Consider the following 17,403-nt stretch of genomic DNA (forward strand, 5'->3'; position numbering starts at 1 on the left):
TTTTCCCCGTGCATCTTACGAAACCCAAGAAAACTGACTACGTTTGTTAAAAGAAAGTATGAAGCCGAAATGTATATGGCTTAATGTTTTGCTGTTCCCGGACCCTTTTTATTAACTGGAATTATGACTTTTCCTTTAGGTAAAAAAATGGATCAATAAACACGGAATGCCTACAAGCTCAACATTTATTCATTCGAAAAAGTCTCCCTACTTGTTATTTGAAGATGACCATAAGGAAACGCTGTTGAGTAGAAGCCAACATTCCTCCGAGGAGGTAAGTGAAATGCATATCTTACATTATTGAAAACTGTCGGTTGAGATAGGTTTTACACCGCCGGCACTAGGTACCCATTGACTTACTCCAACCTCAACTACGTACCTCTTTACTGCCAGGTAGACAAGCCCACTTCACGAGAATAACAGTTGCGGTCTTTCTATCGAATTAAAGCTAAAATATCATCTTCATGCTGATCTTCTTTACATGCAGTGGCGGACACTTGGGGGGGCGAGGGGGGGCGACCGCCCCCCCCAATATTTTAGATAACAATGGTCTTTTGTTCTAAAACAATGGGAAATGTGACGTCATCTTATTAAAACAAGAGGGTTGCCCCCCCCCCCCCCCAATATTTGACCAAGTGTCCGCCCCTGTTTACATGTTACCATTATCATGAGGACAGCCATCAATCATCATTATCGTTTTTTTTATCATCAGCCCTATTATCCTCATTCGAAGTAATTTCGATGCCATTAAAATTAATGATTTTTCGCAGGTACAAGAGCAACTCTTCAATTCTTGGGCAAATCTAAATGCGCCTACAAAACACAGGTATTTTCTTTGTCTGTTTTGGAAATTTATGCAATTTAGATGGTTATTTCCCTGAATTTGATTTTATTTGTAGCATTTTCTATATAGTATTTTCATCACAAACGGTGGTGTCTCTGAGATTGCCTGTACTAAATTATCCATGTTTACATTTCTGTTTTATGAGATTATTTAGAGGACAAACGTACCCGAAAATTCTGTTTATGATGAAAATTAATTTGAAATATATACTGTTCTTTTTGTCACGAAGTTGTAATACCTCAATAAGTCACTAAGTCGTTGATTCAAGGCTATTTCGAAAAAGGGGTTGCGAATCCCAGAAAACATTTTTTAGACCAACTTATTTTTGCAAATTACTGAAAAAATGACCTAATGGCAGCTAAAGATTGTGCAAAAGGTGATTGTCCAAGTTAGGAAAAAAGAGGTCGTTATCTTTATTTATATAAAACCTCTTCGTAACAATGTGAAAAGTAAATAATGTTTTAATAAACCCTGTTTTTTATACAATCGTTTATGTTGTAATTGTTTAATTCCTTTGCAGCTACGAGTCAAAATGCCGTCCGTGTCCGGACCCTGTTTTGTCCATTCTCCGTCCAGATTGCCACTTTGGCTCCATTTCAGAGGCATTTTTCGACACGCTGAATGAGTACATTGCAATGAACCCAAATTGTCTACTTAGCAAAGAAAATGACAGGTTTGACATCTTTTAAGCGCCAATGGTTGTCTTCTTCGACAAGAATTGTTCTTCTAAGTTTATCCGAAATTCTTCAGCTGAATAGACATTTAATTCAAGGATATTTGCTGTGATAAAATAATTTATTGGATGTTGTCCAAAGGCATTGAATAAAATTTTGATGAAAAGGAAATGGCAGAAATCTTGCAAGATTCTTCACCACTATGTTCCAAGAGATTCCTATGACAATGAAAATACAAGAAATAGCAATGAAAATAGTGATGTTTTGTACTTTTTCATGCTTGCTTTAAACTGCACTGTCGTGTAACTTTGCAAACTCATAGCCAAAGAAAAATCATGTACCTTTTCCTCAAAAACCTACATTTGGATGATCGAGTTGTTTTACAGAGACTAGTTTTAGCCTCCACAAATATCAACGAGAATCTGCTGGACCAACTTGTTTGATAACATCTATTTTTTCTATGGTTAAAAGATTCGAAAAGACCGTAACTTGAAGTAACCGGAGACTACAGAATCTGCAGTTAGTGTAACCTTTGTGTTTTTTCTAGAAAACTCGTTCGCACAGATCAGTTTTATGCTTTGATGCTATTCAAGTATGCAAGATCGCTGGCAGAGCCAGGTGAAGCTGTAGGCCTTCTTGCCGGACAAGTGAGTTTTTACTAGAAGAACCATTTATCTTTTATATATCTAGAGAACAGTTTCATTTTCTCTTCTATAATTAAATTTGATAATGATGCCAAGCTAATGAAGTCATCATACAGGTATAGTGATCATTCACTGCCGAATTGTTTTCTGACTGTGCTACTCATTTTTAAAAGGATTGATTAAAAGTACTTATGGTGGCAGCGTAGATATTAAGAACCTTGTTTATAGTTGATTCAAATTATGACTGAAGCACGCTGTTTATAGAAAACATACAAAAAGCTTTTTTATTTTCAAATTCTCCAGTTGGTTTTCATATGGTTCTCAATTTATGAACCTGCAAGAATATATGAACATGCACTTTTTCCCACTTAACTCTTGTAAGAATTGTTTGCAATTATTGAATATCAACGAAAAGAACGACAATACTGCTACAACGTTTTCATCCATTTCATAAAAATCTTAGCCTTCAGTCCATAGGTGAACCCTCCACACAGATGACACTGAATACATTCCATTTCGCTGGCCGTGGTGAGATGAACGTCACCTTGGGAATTCCTCGTCTCAGGTATCAGACAACTTTGGTCACCATTTTAGCGTAACGATAATTGCGCATTGTTGTGGATTCTTAGATGCCTTTCGTTCACTAACAAATCCATCCATCGATCAACATGTCATTTCCAACTTGTGTTGTGTCTTATTTTACGTGCAGAGAACACGGAGCCAGAGAAGAGATGGTGTGCTTATTACCGGTCTTGATTCTAACTGAACTAAAATTGCTTATAACTAAACATACGTATATACAAAAATGAATGTCCTTTTTTCGGTATAAGTCTCATTTTGCTACCGGATGCCCGCAAATTATGGTTTTTTTTCAAAAGTATTTTGATCGCCAATGAGGCAAAACAAATAAGTCAGCTTGCAAAAGGCGATCCGCCGAATTAGAAAATTAGCGTTGTAATTAAAAAATGTATTTAGGAAGAACTGAAATTCCCTTTCGGCCAAGCAGAATTTAGGGAAGATCAGAGGGGAGGTTAAAAAACAAGCTTTCTGTTTAAAGTAAAGAAGCAACTGGCAATTTCACCAAAGTCGGAACGCTAGCTTCAGCCTTCGAATGTTTATCTGCAAATGTTTTTGCTAAAAGTAACCGAGTGCTTAACTTTTTAAGTAACCTAACTTCTCTTTATCCCCATTGTTGTGTACCCCCATTTATATGATATATGGAATAATTTTGTGATTTCATTCGACAGAGAGATTCTCATGACTGCGAGCAGTGCCATCAAAACCCCAACGATGGATGTTTTAGTATGGGATGGCGCAGCTGCTTTGAAGCAAGCTAAAAAGTTGCAGAAAAAGCTTAACAGAGTCACCTTATCAGATGTAAGACGGTTTCTTTACCTTCTTTTATCTTACATCTAATTTTCAATCTCAATTTATCAAGGATTTAAACTTGCATATAGCAGCTAATTTAAGCTTAGCTTTATTTAAGAAAATTCATAAGTGATCTGTTCGTAAACCATTAATGCAATCTTTGGGGAGGGGTGGGGTTCTTTCCTACAGGGAATCACCATAGATAAAAAGGGGATCTCTACATCATGTTTGTAGAGGAATCTTTATTGGTTTATACAAAGTCCTACTTGAGTAGTTAGGCAAAAATTAATTATTTCATTGGAAAATTTATTCGCTTTTTAACTTTGCAGATCGGCTTTTAAGATAATTTTCTCATCAAGAAACCAGTCAGATATCGTCTGGGTGAAGCAAAGACTAAACTACGTTATAATCGAGGAAGGGTTGTTTTCTAGTCTTTTTCTTGTTTTGCTTGTTTTAGGTTATTCAGAAAATTGAAGTTTTCGAGAGCCTTGCCAAGGATACAAAGTCGGGGTAGGCTTTTTTCAATGACCAGATTTTTACCGTATGGTTTGATATGGCCCCTTAAAATACGACATTAATTTACCACAATGGACCACTCTTCTGATTCTGAAAACGATGGATTTTCATAAAATGCAAAATGAACAGAAGGTGTTATAATTGATTGCTTTGTTTGGGTAACAAAACTTATTTACTTATTTGTTAAAGAAAGGGATGATAAAGGAAAATGATAATATCACCAATAATGTGATGCATGAATTTGCAATTAGAATACAAGTAAAATACAGTGCAAACATGGTGATATTACGATGCAATTACACTACAATACAATATGCTACTATATCATGCAACACATACAAGGCTACACAAGACAATACAACAAAATTATAATGCAATAACAATACAATAGCATTGCAATAAAAATACAATGCAATGCAATGCAATGCAATGCAATGCAAAAATCTACTACTTTCTTATACAACATACACAAGACAACGCAAGACAATACAACACTATTACAATGCAATAACAATACAATACAATACAATACAATAATTAATTTACTTACTCGGGAATGAAATACCAATGCAACATGAAGGGCATAAAGCTCCCTCAGAAAAACTGCCATAGACATCAGAAAATCAGTCATGAGACTACGTTCCCACATCATCGAGAGCGAGTTGGGCCGTTGTTGCATCGGTGCCAATCGCTCAACCTACCATATAGGGGTTACTAAGGGAAGTTACACAATAACCCCCAAACATGATTGATAATTGGGAGGGAATGGACAGCCAATCATCATCATTTTAATACAAAAATAAACTACTTTCTCATACAACCCATGCAAGGTAACGCAAGACAATACAACACCATTACAACGAAATAACAATACAATAAAATCGAAAATAATTTAATAAGTTATAAAATAAACAACACGAATAGATAAATGAACGAGTGAATTTTCTTCTTCCTTTACCCATTTTATATCCCTTGTTCATGTATTACACGATTCTCTCTTGAAACAGAGGTAAAGAGAGGTACAGACAGTTCAGAATAAGAATGGAATTCTTGCACCGATCTGTTTACAAGGTAATTTCTTTTTGTCGTGTGTTAACCCTGAATATTGTCCGTTGTTGGTTTATGAAAGGATTTTCCAATGATTAATCTAGAAGTGCTGAGAGATGCAAGAGAAAAATCAGTATCACAAGCCATCTCTTGCAATTGGGTATCTATGAAGCAGGCTTTGAAATTTAATTAAAGTCGCGTCAGAGAACAGGCAGGCAGGTTACGAAAATTGACAAATTCCTGACCTTATTTTGTACAATAAAACTTGGATCATGCAGTTATTGGGAATAGGGCAACTGAGAAATTGCAACGAGAATTGTGTCAAAATGATTGATTCTTTGTTCCCATTTCAGGATGATTATTCAGTCACGCCCAAAGACATTCTGGTTTACGTTGAAAGATTTTTTCTGCGAAGGATTATTATGGCAGTTAGGAAGTTGTGCAGAGTCAAGGCAGTCGAGAAGTATGTTTATGCAACGTTGATCTTTCTGCTTATCGGAAAAATCAATGCTCCAAAGACGTTATTGAAAAACACTTTTACTTTTACTTTTGCATGTATAATGTTTTTAGCCAGTATCATTGATTTAGTTCTCAGCCTTGCTTATATAATCTCAACTTTAGCTATGCTTGTTGTCAGAGTTGATCGCGAGGCTGGCTTCACAATCCCACCAAGATATAATGATTTGATTGCAATATCGTCTTTAAAGAATACCGAAAATTTGCCACAGTTTAATGACTGCCTCTACTGTCCTTGCGCATTTCGTATGCTGTATTACGCGTTTTGGGTCGACCAGCACCGAATCCAATATAAATGATCCCAAATAATGAATTCTACCGACTCAGGTTTTTTGTTTGTGTTTTACCTCTATGTATTAATTCGAGTATATATAAAGATACGATAAAGGTTCAACTAAATTAATGTTGTCATACTTATATTCCAATCTATTTCGTTATAGGCAAATGAAGGCGATGGAGGAACGATTGGAGACCGCCGCAAGTTTTGAAGACGACGGTAGAGGTAACTCAAATCTTATCCTTTAATCAACTTGTCCTTTTCTTAAGTTTAAGTTAACGTATTTTTATTCCTCCAGCTGTAATGTTATGATTTAAGTTATGCGCTTTCTCTTCAAATAAATGTCAGAGGATTAGATAGCGTTCATTTTTTTAAATTTTTGAGTATTTGGCCGTAAATCCCTTTTACGTGTTAATTTTTACTTTGGCTCGAATTAACGTTTCGTGTGAATCTAATCTAATTCTCAACAGCGGTTTGCTCTTGGAAAAACAGCCCATGACTCGTTAACAGCCCAACCCAATTATAAAGGCTGGACAGAAGAGGCAACATCAAAAGCTCCTCAAGGATTCACATTTAACAATTTATTTCTTTTTCAAACTTTTTTATACTCAAACGAATAAGCATTGTTACTAATTATGTTATCTCATGATTGCGCAGATCAGGGAGGGTTTCTGGACGAAGATGAAAATGACGACGTAGCTGATGTTTCGGATGAAGAACTTGCTGGGGATGACGATGCTGCAAACAGCAAGAGCAAGAGCAGGCAAATGCAGGTATGTTGCAGAAATTTGTGATACTAGTTATATACTAGTTAATTTATTTTTTGTTGTTATTCTAGCTAGTTATTTAATATCTATCCAGTGTGAAATTATTCAAAGCATTGCTTGAATTGGGCTCTTAGAGTTTCAACTAGATTCATTCCTTAGTTTGGGAAATTTTGAACCTGTATGTGAATTCTCAAAATTCAAGAAAGATTTACTCAAATTATTTTTTGAATGCAATTTATCATTGGTAGTTTGTTCGGCAAAGCACAGTACGCCTTACAGAACGCAAATAACCTCAAGAAAGCTTCGAGTCGTGCACACATTCTAGTTTTATTCGCAGTGTAGTGGCCTGTACTTTGAACCCTTTTTCTAATACTGATTTGTATGGCAAGTTCACAATTCAAAACATGATCAGATTAATTCTATGGAGCAGTAAATCAACATTGTAGGCCAGCTTGCTCTAGGCCATTAAATAAGACGTAAAAATCGAACAGAACAAGTAAATATTGCAAAGTTTTTAATATAAATCTACACCCTTGATCATTTATCTAGAATTTTATCTGTGCCTGCAGCTGTCTTGAAGATAAACTAAGTAATTTTTTTTGTTATTTATCATTATCAATTTAGATTAGACGTGCCTTGTATGAGTTGGGTTACAGCATATATGTTGGAGAACTTATGTACTGTTTACACTGTCTTGTTATATGCAAAAAAGACTGTGCTAGTTTCTTTATGTGTCGTAGTCTTATATGAAAATAATTTTTATTGATACTCTTTGATCCGTTCAGTTTTCGTCATATGATGAACCAGATGATGAAGAGAAAGTGAATCAGAGTGAATGTAAGTTGCATTGTCTTTGAAATTTCCAGCAGTACCGGATAAATTACCCTCTCTTTATTTGCTTAAGAAAAAATTCAAGTGACAATGTTTATGTCTGACGTTGAATCCAAGTATGTAAAACTATTGAAGTGATAACAGCTGGCCAATCTTCTAACTTTTCATCGGGACAAAGTGTTCTGGAGCCTCTTAAGGAGACAGAAATCAAAGGAAACAAAGACTAACAGGGCTTTCCATAAAGCTTAGCTTTCCGTAATGTCTGACAGTAAAAAGGGACATAGGGTATTCGGAAGAGTTGAAAAGAGGGTTGTCAAACGTTGAAGAGAGGAGATAAGAATTAATCTGACACCCACCGGAGCAGGCCTTAATACTTTTAGCAGGAGAGCAGTAAGCAGCTCTCCTAGTAATATTGAGGTGAGCACTTTGTAGATGAAAAAAATAGAAACAATGGAAAATAATTTGATTTCAAGGGGAGCAATTTGCTTTTCAGAAAAATTGAGTAGCTCCTCTCCACATTTAAAGAGAGCTTGTAGGGAAGCAAGAGCTATGGCCCGCATCAAATGGCCAGGCTTACTCCGGAGAGGGGTTTCGGTTATCAGTGCTATATTTTAATGTTGTATGAGAGCAGTTGACATACAGTTTAATAGGTATATAATAGGAGACGATTTTGTTATTTGAGTACCTAGCGAGGGAAAGATAAGGCTAATTCAATAGCACACTGCATAGTATCGATTACCGTTTACGTGAAATGCAACCGCTTGTATCTCAGATAATTTTAATTTGCTTCCATTCGTTTTGTAGCTGATTCTGAAGATGAAAGCTCAAGAAAACGTTCCCCCGACGCTGCTGGTGGTCCGTAAAACTTTACTATGTTAAATTTACTAATTTGTTATTGAATAAAAGGCAAATTTGAATATTGTATTATATAGCTTGCCTAGGCTTTCTGTAAAGACTTTTGTTTTGATGATTGTTGGTGCCCCAGAGACGAAAGGGACCTTGTTATGTTTGTAGTCAAGGGTTATTTCAACAGAAGTCTCGTCCATTGTCTGTTTCAATTTCGTAGAACAGTTAATATGTAAGCATTGTTGTCGGCAGAAAACTTTGGAATGTTTGACTTGAATTCGAAATTCTAACTTGAAAATTCTCAATATCAGTCGTAGAAGCTGATCTATTTCATACATTTTCAACATATTTTAGGTATTAAGTTTATTCTTTCAATTTTGTTCTTGTTTCGTCATCAGTTGTTACAGATGCAGAAGTACTGGAAAATGAGGCCGGTGCTTTGGAAAACGAGGCAGCTTGTGAAACGGAAAAGGAAAAAAGATTGACGGTAAATAAAGAGTCGATAATTTTGGCTTCGATTTTCTTTTCAAAACATTCTCTTACAATATTTATAGAATTCTAAACAGGGTAGGAAATTTTATAAGACTAAGAAGGTACATTCTGCATTTCTTAATTATTCTACTTTTCAGGCTGGGTTGTCATTGTTTACTTTCGAGAGCTTTTCAATAAAACTAGCAGGATGTGGCTCATCTCTTTGTGAGACCGTTTTGAGTGTTTTACCTTTGGGTAGATGTTTTAATCACTTCATCACAGGAATTGTGATTTACGAATATATATATACACTGTTGATCTTGTAGCTTGCTTGAGATTTTTAGGAAAACTTAAAAACGTTGGCTATGACTGTTTTCAACGCGTATGCGAATAAAATCTTATTCGCAGTAGATTTATTTTTATGACTTTTCTAGTCCTTTGCTGCGGCGGCACTCCATAGTAGAATACTTAAATGTCTGCTCTTTCTAATTTATGTTGTATTCTATATGGTGGAAGGAATGGGCTGCATCTGGATTTATTGGCCGCGAAATGTTTGCTTTTTGGAATTGATACCCATGGCTGTGGGATCTACAAGGTTACGATGACCCCGAAAAGTGTCTCTTTTTCTCAAAATATCACCACAAGCCTAATGTTTTATTGAATCAAGTTTTGATAATTGTAATATATTCAGATTTTCAAATTTAGAACCCAGTGTCCTCAGTGACGGGTTGCCTGAAAAGGCTGATGGTTGAACAAATTTCTCGAGATGACCCAAATTTGAAGTTTTCCACAGAATTATAACAGTGAATAAAAGAAAATATACTGCAAAATACGATTAGGGAAGGAAACTGCCCTATCCTCCACCCCCCTCCACGTTGATAAAGGTTTAAAATAAAAGAAGTGTCTATTGCTAATCTTGAGTCGCCTTCAAATTCCACCTTGATAGTTTACTCTAAACATGGTTTTTGAGAAGCGCTTTCTATGCTTCATAACCACGTTAACATGGACAACATTACTCCTGTTATGATGCTAAGATTTCTACACCTGCTAAGAAGTGTTGCTTTAATTCATTTCTACCCCAAAGGGTATTGAAATCTCTTGCATATCCTACTATTCTTACATTTTTAAACTTGTATTACAGCAACACAAATGTTTGCTTATCGATGATTCAACTTGTATGTTTTTGTACATCGCAGTAGCCAACATTAAATCTTTCACTCTGCAATTGTAGAGCGTTTTGAGCCTGGATACTGTCCTGGATTACAGCTATGATGAAAAGAAAAACTTGTGGTGTGACGTCACTGTTAAGGTAGCGAGATTCAAAAACAATTTAATACCTCTCACGTTAATGTTATCATTTAAATAGTTTTAGAAATTGTGTCCATAGCTTTTGTTTTACAAATTATGACTTTAAAATTTCATTTATAGCTAGTGCTTCAATCTATTTTTCGTTTCAGTTTCCAGTAACAGGAACTAAGATCATGCTGCTTTCATTGATCGAAGCTCTTGCAGAAAAGGTATGACCACAATTTTTCACCAGCTTCCTAGGATAACATTTATTTCAAAAGAGTATGAGGAACATTTACACAATAGTGCCCAGATTCTTAGAAATCACTGTTCACAATCCTGTGACACCTTCAGAATGTCCTTTTGGTGCTTTCATTCCTTTTACGTATTTTCGTTTCTAGGCCCCAGTCTTATATGCTTTCAACTATTTATGCTTCAACTATATATCAACTATCCAATTGCACTTTAGAACATATTCGTCAAAATTTATAAGCACGCATTACTGCATTGAACGTCGTACAGTAGTGTCGCAAAGTAATTCATTTGCCAGTACTGGTCAACCACCTGTGTTGGCTGCACATTTGATCAATTCTATAGGCACGTCCCTAAGTCCTGAATTTTTCCTTTACTTGAAAAGGTCCCAGTAAAAACTCTTTAAATTCTTGTGTTAGCTGAGCTATGCATTTTGTCTCGACTAGCTTTAAATATATTTTTATACAGATAGTTCATGTTCTGGCTTTATTCGTATGACGAGACTGGAATGGCTGTTCAATGGGATATTTAACCCTAATTTGATGGTCTTGGGTACTTGTTTTTTTTAAAAATTGCAAAAAAAATATCTTGTGTCTTTCTTGAAAGGAGACACAAAAGTGATACCATGAAACCTTCGCCTAACGAATAAGGATCCAATACAACAAAGCAAAAACTGAGTATATTATAACACCTAGATTCGAATTCTAAAAGGTCAAATTTGCGGGAAATGAAACTCGTAAGGACTACTTTTAATCCTGGTTGGTAGCCAGGACGTTTGACCTGATGGAAGTGGAACTAAAGTCTGTTGTGAGTTTAACCAGGCTCTATTCAGTCAATTGACCCTGCGTATGGGGATGTATCATGTTTTTTGAAGTTCGTTAAATTTTCCCACAAACAGTATAAGTTTCGAAGACATTTTCCTTTTTCAATGTCAAGTTGATTATAGGTGTTTGGCTCAATGTGACTGAACGGTGGAAAGTTTTGTCGCCGCTGCGACTATCCAATTGAAACCAGAAGTCCTAAATAATGACCCGAATATCTTTTTATGACACACTGATTCAGTTTGCTGCCAAAGATATCGTGTCATTCATTGAAACTGATTTTTAGTTACTCGAAGGCAACTATAAAATTAATCTGTTGCCTAAAATGGGACAAATGTGGAAGGGAATTAAAGTTCTTTAAAACGCTCTCATTGTACCGGCCTGCTTTTTTGTCTGTCAGTGCATCGCCATGATTGGCAACCATGAACCAGCTCAATACTAAAGCAGAAGAGGACTGTTTTTCTGTTTAGCTTCCCAATCGTTCTAAAAAACACTGTCCAGCCCCTAACTTCACATAATCCCCCTGCTTCAAAAGACAACGTAAGAGCAGTTCCACCTTTGGGGTTATCTTTAATTTGTTTAAATATTTTCCCCTTGCTCTTAAATATGGACCAAGAAAGTCTTGTTTCCCTTAACAATAACTGATCAGTCTTGCTGTCGATAAGAAATCTCAAGAAGGACACCACTTGATACGGGTTATTCTTAAATCAATGCTAAGTTTTGTTGAAATACTTTGTTACCGATTATCCTCTTATCCGTGATTATCCGTGAACCTCGTTACAGGCTGTTGTTAATGAAGCTATTGGTATCAAACGAGCATTTTTGTCGGAAAGCATCGCCAAAGAAGAAGAGGGAAAACACCGTATGAAAACAGAAGGAGTCAACATTTTGGTAAGTGTAATGCCAATTGAAAAATGGCTCTGAGAAAATTAAACATTTTAAAAAATACTAAAACTTTTCGTCTGACACTTTTCCGAGTATAAAACGTCAGAACATTGATCAGAATTTTATACCCTGAAGAGTGTCAGACGAGAAGCTTTAGTATTTTTCAAAATGTTTACTTTTTTCCAAGTCATTTTTGTACCACAGAAAGATGGTTTGCTAATACCAATTAATGTATAGTAAATGCTATTTCACTTGTTATGTATCATTTTTTCGATGCCACTTTATGCATTAGCATAATAAGTCATTGTTTCACTGTTTGTAGGAATTATGGCATTACCCTGAGATATTGCAACTGTCCAGTTTATATTCAAATGATATACATGCTGTTGCAAGGACTTATGGGATTGAAGCTGCTAGACAGGTCATTATCAAGGTGAGATGTTGATAAGAAATTCATCGCTGTTTAGGGCCTGCTTGTTTTGTAAATCATTTAAGGCTCGTTCAAAACGTCGAACTTCTCATCTGCCGAACTAAATTCAATTTGGTGCAGCACCTGGACTTGTTAAGCGTGACTCCCGTTTTAAACGTCGAACTTAATTGTGCCGCTCACCTGGCTTAAGTCTATGAATGTTTTTGCATTAAGTATTTCGGGTTTGATTACGGACATGCAAGATGGCTCGAAAACATGCGTTTCGCATTTGTTAAAAGATTGCTGATACAACCCAGAAGAAAGATGAGATTGGCAGAGGTAAGATTGAAGATTGCAGTGAGGCAAAGATGAAGGAGATTTCAAGTGGTGCTACTTGCTGTCTTCTTGTTGACAGCTTCGAGCAAACTGACAGGACCCCAACAAGGAATGAAGGCTAACAGGACATGCAGAAGACTTCAACGCAACCAGGGTTGTTGGAATATCGTCTGGAACACGATACTTAAAAGCAAGAGAGCAATCACAACCAACCGCATATGAAGACTCGATGTTGGCTTTGTTCTTTCTAGGTTGATTCGCGCCGAAATCCAATTATGGGCATGCACTATCCGCCAAAGAAGGGAATTGTGAGATAGAAAATAAATTATGCATTGAGTTCGGTACATGAAAAGCTCGACGTTTGAAACCCAGCCGCTCTTTGCTTGCGTAGCTCGCCAATATCTGCCGATCCAAATTTTTCTGCCGCACTTAATTAAATCTGCCATACCTAATTGATTCAAACGTCGCACTTCTCATGTACTTGATTCTCGATTTGAGTTTGGCATATGAGAAGCTCAACGTTTGAAACGGGCCCTAAAACTTCTCTTTGAAGGTAGTATCTTTTTCCCGCTGCATTTTGGGATTACTGAAGTTATGACGTCACAAAAGAATTCAAAAATTTCAGCATTGCTCGCATAAACTGACAGAGCATTATGAGATACAACCTGATCTGCCAAATCAGTTGGATATGTTACGAAAATCGCTGTTATATGGTCTTGGTTCATAACTATATGCCAAGCTAAAATAACAGTTTCTATATGCCAAGCTAAAATAAAATCCTTTAGCTACCTCTAAACTTTCAATACCATATCTATTCAAATTTTAAATTCTGGATTTTTCATATTTGGAGTATTTCATGATGTTTTTCAGGTTTTTTTGTCAAAAATTAAATATTCCAAAAATATATTTTGGATGGCGTCACATTTTGGTTCTCTGTTCCAGTCTTTGGTACTTTATGCCAGTTGTAGAATTCCTTTTGCAATCTTTTGTATAAAGTTGTCATTTCGACACGTAATTCCTACCATCCTATTATGATGAAATTAAACTTTCTGAATCTAATATAGCAATGAAGCATTTCTTTGCAGTAGAATAATATTGATGAACTAAAAATGTACGATAATGCTAGCTTTATAATACACCAAATTAAAGCCTGCTTTAAATACAGATTATTTGCAAAGTTATCTTTAGTTATGAGAAACAACTATTCTTAAAAGAATTGCAAAAGATCTGTTTTGTAAAGCAATAGCTGTTTTGTAAACCTTAATAGCTTTTGTAAATAGCTGTTTCACGTCTTTTCCGATTAATCAGAGATTTGATGCTTGAAATTTCAATACTTTTTTTAAATATTCAAATATTTGGAAATCTTTTTGTTTCTTATTGATTGATCCGTATAAATACACAGATTTTTAAGGTTATGTTTGCGAGACATTTCTTAGTTAATCCTTTAAAGTAACTTAAATTGTGTTTGAGAGTTACTTGCTCCTACCTGGATTGTTCTAAAAGTTTTAAAATTGAAATAAATTTGAAACCCTAGATGAACAGAAGCATGATTAGCAGATTTTGAAAGATTTGTAAAGTCATATTGTCAGATTGTTTAATTTTTCTTTCCATTTTCCCTTCAGGAAATCACAAATGTTTTCAGAGTCTATGGCATTCAGATAGACCCGCGCCATCTTTCTTTGGTGGCTGATTACATGACGTTTGAAGGCAGCTATAAACCTTTCAACAGACAAGGCATCGAGAGCAATCCATTCCCTCTACAAAAAATGACGTTCGAAACAACCACACATTTTCTGCGCGAGGCTTCTGCGTTTGGGCGCGTGGACACTCTTGATTCTCCTTCCTCCAGGCTTGTTGTGGGGCGTGTTGTAAAGTCGGGTACCGGGATTTTCGACTTAAGACAGCCTCTTAAATGGTAATAAGACATGCGAAATATAGTTGATTCGAGATAAGCATGCTTTGCTATGTTAATTTTGTGTATTTCTCTGAAGTCCTTGAATTGCGAGTGTTGCAGTGGCTCAGTGGTGCTATAGTGCGAAGATAACAATGGCCTTTCTTTAAACTTAAACCATTGCGCATTTCTCTTTATCACTGATCTCTTCATTTATGCCTTATTACGCAAAAGATCTATGAACTGTCGTAATAAGGACCTTCTTATACTGAGAACAAATTACTATATAAACTTAAATAATCCAAAGCTTGCTGTTAAGATCAGTGCGAGGGCTTCTTTAGCTCAGGATGTGATTTCTCATATGCAAACGCGATTACATAAATCAATACTTGATTCTATTCATGTAAGTTTAACTCAATTCGTGTTAAATCAGTGTCAAACATCAACATACAACACAACTGTATGAGACGTTCATAAAACCCCATCCTTGCAAATGTCAGACTCTGCAGTTGCTCAAGGGACAAGATCAGAATGTTTAGGTTCAGCCCCGGAACGGTACGATTTTATATGCCCATGTCTATTTTGTAGTTCCGTGGCTTGAAATTGAAGCCCCGAAAAGGTAAAGCCGTCCTTTTCAACCGGTTTACCTTCATCTCAAAGACCACTGAGGTTTTCCGCCACTCCCTTCCGAACCGAAGCTACTTTAAATTTATTCTGCTCCCTTAATTGATAATCGTCTGGTTGCCATATATACTATACAACCATTTCAAATATAGAAAAATTTGTTTGCTAAAGCATTTTGCCATAACAAGTCGTATATCTTCTATCTCCCTTAGTAACCATGTTGTCAAAATGAGTATTACATGTACACGAGAAAATTTTTAGTTTGTCAGGATATCTTTTTCTGAGGCATCGAGTTTACATTGACTTGTTTTCAGAAAATATCACAAGGATATTGGCTACCGAGTGTTTGCTTTCAGCAATGTTTCTTTGAATTTTTCAGCTGTATGCAGCTGATTTACGCGACCATATTTGGTTTTTTCCTATCTAGAAAGGAGTTAGCTGACTGCACCTTTGATTGTATAAAATCATAGATAGGGTACAATTCCAAATGCTTTTAGGCACTATAATTTGCTCACGATCTTCGGGTACGCTTACGCGTTTTGAAGAGAACGACTCGTTTATAAAGAGGTTCTTCTATCGGATTGGTGCCCTCTGAATTTTCACTGAAAATTGTGCTCAGATGTTTAAAGAATTTGTTGAGTTACCATGGGAACAATTTTTGTCGACCCTGAGCTAAATGCTATAAAATGTAAACACTTCCCTGCAATTTAATATTAGTACTGGAGACCCGAAATTTCTGTTTTTAATATGCGGAGCCTGTTCGGTCGAAGGCCTAAACGTTTTAATTTTTGTGTCCAGAATTTGAAATGTGCATGCTATAAAATTTGCAACCAGTCACACTGATTCATGTTTAGAGCTATTCCCTGTTATCAAGAATCGAGATTCCAACGCGAAATTGCTGTTCAGTAAGAAATGCATTTGTTCTCCTTTCTTCCATCTCTGCCCTACCTTTATTGCTTGTCGCAAAATAGCCAGCTTCCTTGACTCCTAGCTCCGCAAAACGAGCTGGATTTGCGCAAAGAAGCTTGGGTTTATAATTCAACGTCCTCGTCTCTTTGAAAATTATTCTACTTGAAATGAAATTAATTAGTGTGTGCATAATTATCATCATGAATACCAAACTGTGTTGATATACATCTCACATTTAATGTAATACAACATTAATGTATATCTCATTAATCTATATCAACATTAATCTCATTTATTTAATTTATAATATTTCTTAGGTCTTGCTGTATTACGTCAGTACCAAATACACCAATAAAATTTGTTTTAGCAACCCCTCTTATTAGTTCAACCGAAGATCCCATTTCCGCACAATCTTTGCTCTCAATCAGCCCCTCACTGAACAGTCTCCTGATGACCTAGAATTTTGCTTGCTTGTTAGAGCAATATCCAACCATAATTCCTCTCGATGATAAGCCTTATCCGTTAGCATACAGGTAAAGTACCGACAGTCTATTGGAACTTGCTATTAGCGGCGAATAGCGTTGCTAAGATATTTTGTGACGTCGAAATACTTTAGCAGGTCCAAAAACCCTTGCTTGCAGAATTGGAAACTGTTCTTGAAGGAATTATTCTGTAAATTTGTGTCAGAAATGTTTTGTTTTATGTATAAAAGTTGTGGGCGAGTGAAAGCAAGGACAGTCCTCAAATCTCGATCGAACAGGTAATTCTAAATATCACTCAATAATTGCGAATATTTGTTAAGGATTATTTCGAAATTTCAGTTTTCCCTAGGATTTCGATGTAAGTCTGTCATTACATTTATTTACAAATATTTTGTATATTCACAAATTTCTACTTTAGTTACATTTTTGTATAATTGTAAGTTTACTTGCTCGCTTCTTTCGCGGCTTTCAGCGCACACGTAGCTGGTTTGTAGATAGTGAAAGAATTTTCTGCAAACAGTTATTTTCCACGCCAGGTTTATCATTGGGTATTATTGAATTACAACAGTGTATCTGTAAGTTATCGTTAAGTTTTTTATCGTTTAGCATATCAATGATGTCTTACAATTTGGTTATTCTGGAGGCAAATTACAAGCAAGTTGCCGACATAAAATGTTCTTGAGATTTTGTTTTTTAAAGGTTGCTC

General features: G+C 35.9%; 1 protein-coding gene across 1 annotated transcript in view; it reads left to right on the top strand.

Annotated features, from left to right (window-relative positions):
• Positions 1 to 14,762, top strand: part of LOC148957637 (DNA-directed RNA polymerase I subunit RPA1-like) — a 33,706-nt gene extending 18,944 nt beyond the window's left edge. Inside the window, exons 21-39 of the mRNA XM_089114842.1 lie at positions 140 to 274; positions 771 to 826; positions 1,365 to 1,517; positions 2,066 to 2,165; positions 2,633 to 2,727; positions 3,410 to 3,539; positions 3,988 to 4,040; positions 5,054 to 5,117; positions 5,447 to 5,556; positions 6,050 to 6,111; positions 6,544 to 6,659; positions 7,439 to 7,490; positions 8,289 to 8,339; positions 8,729 to 8,817; positions 10,033 to 10,110; positions 10,259 to 10,318; positions 11,945 to 12,052; positions 12,369 to 12,479; positions 14,414 to 14,762. Coding sequence (XP_088970968.1) covers positions 140 to 274; positions 771 to 826; positions 1,365 to 1,517; positions 2,066 to 2,165; positions 2,633 to 2,727; positions 3,410 to 3,539; positions 3,988 to 4,040; positions 5,054 to 5,117; positions 5,447 to 5,556; positions 6,050 to 6,111; positions 6,544 to 6,659; positions 7,439 to 7,490; positions 8,289 to 8,339; positions 8,729 to 8,817; positions 10,033 to 10,110; positions 10,259 to 10,318; positions 11,945 to 12,052; positions 12,369 to 12,479; positions 14,414 to 14,710 — 1,920 coding nt within the window. The 3' untranslated portion in view covers positions 14,711 to 14,762. The remainder of the gene's footprint in view (positions 1 to 139; positions 275 to 770; positions 827 to 1,364; positions 1,518 to 2,065; positions 2,166 to 2,632; positions 2,728 to 3,409; positions 3,540 to 3,987; positions 4,041 to 5,053; positions 5,118 to 5,446; positions 5,557 to 6,049; positions 6,112 to 6,543; positions 6,660 to 7,438; positions 7,491 to 8,288; positions 8,340 to 8,728; positions 8,818 to 10,032; positions 10,111 to 10,258; positions 10,319 to 11,944; positions 12,053 to 12,368; positions 12,480 to 14,413) is intronic.
• Positions 14,763 to 17,403: the final 2,641 nt, after the last annotated feature.

The sequence above is a fragment of the Rhopilema esculentum genome, chromosome 21 (assembly GCF_057945365.1).
Source record: "Rhopilema esculentum isolate cy_ngs chromosome 21, ASM5794536v1, whole genome shotgun sequence".
NCBI lineage: Eukaryota > Metazoa > Cnidaria > Scyphozoa > Rhizostomeae > Rhizostomatidae > Rhopilema > Rhopilema esculentum.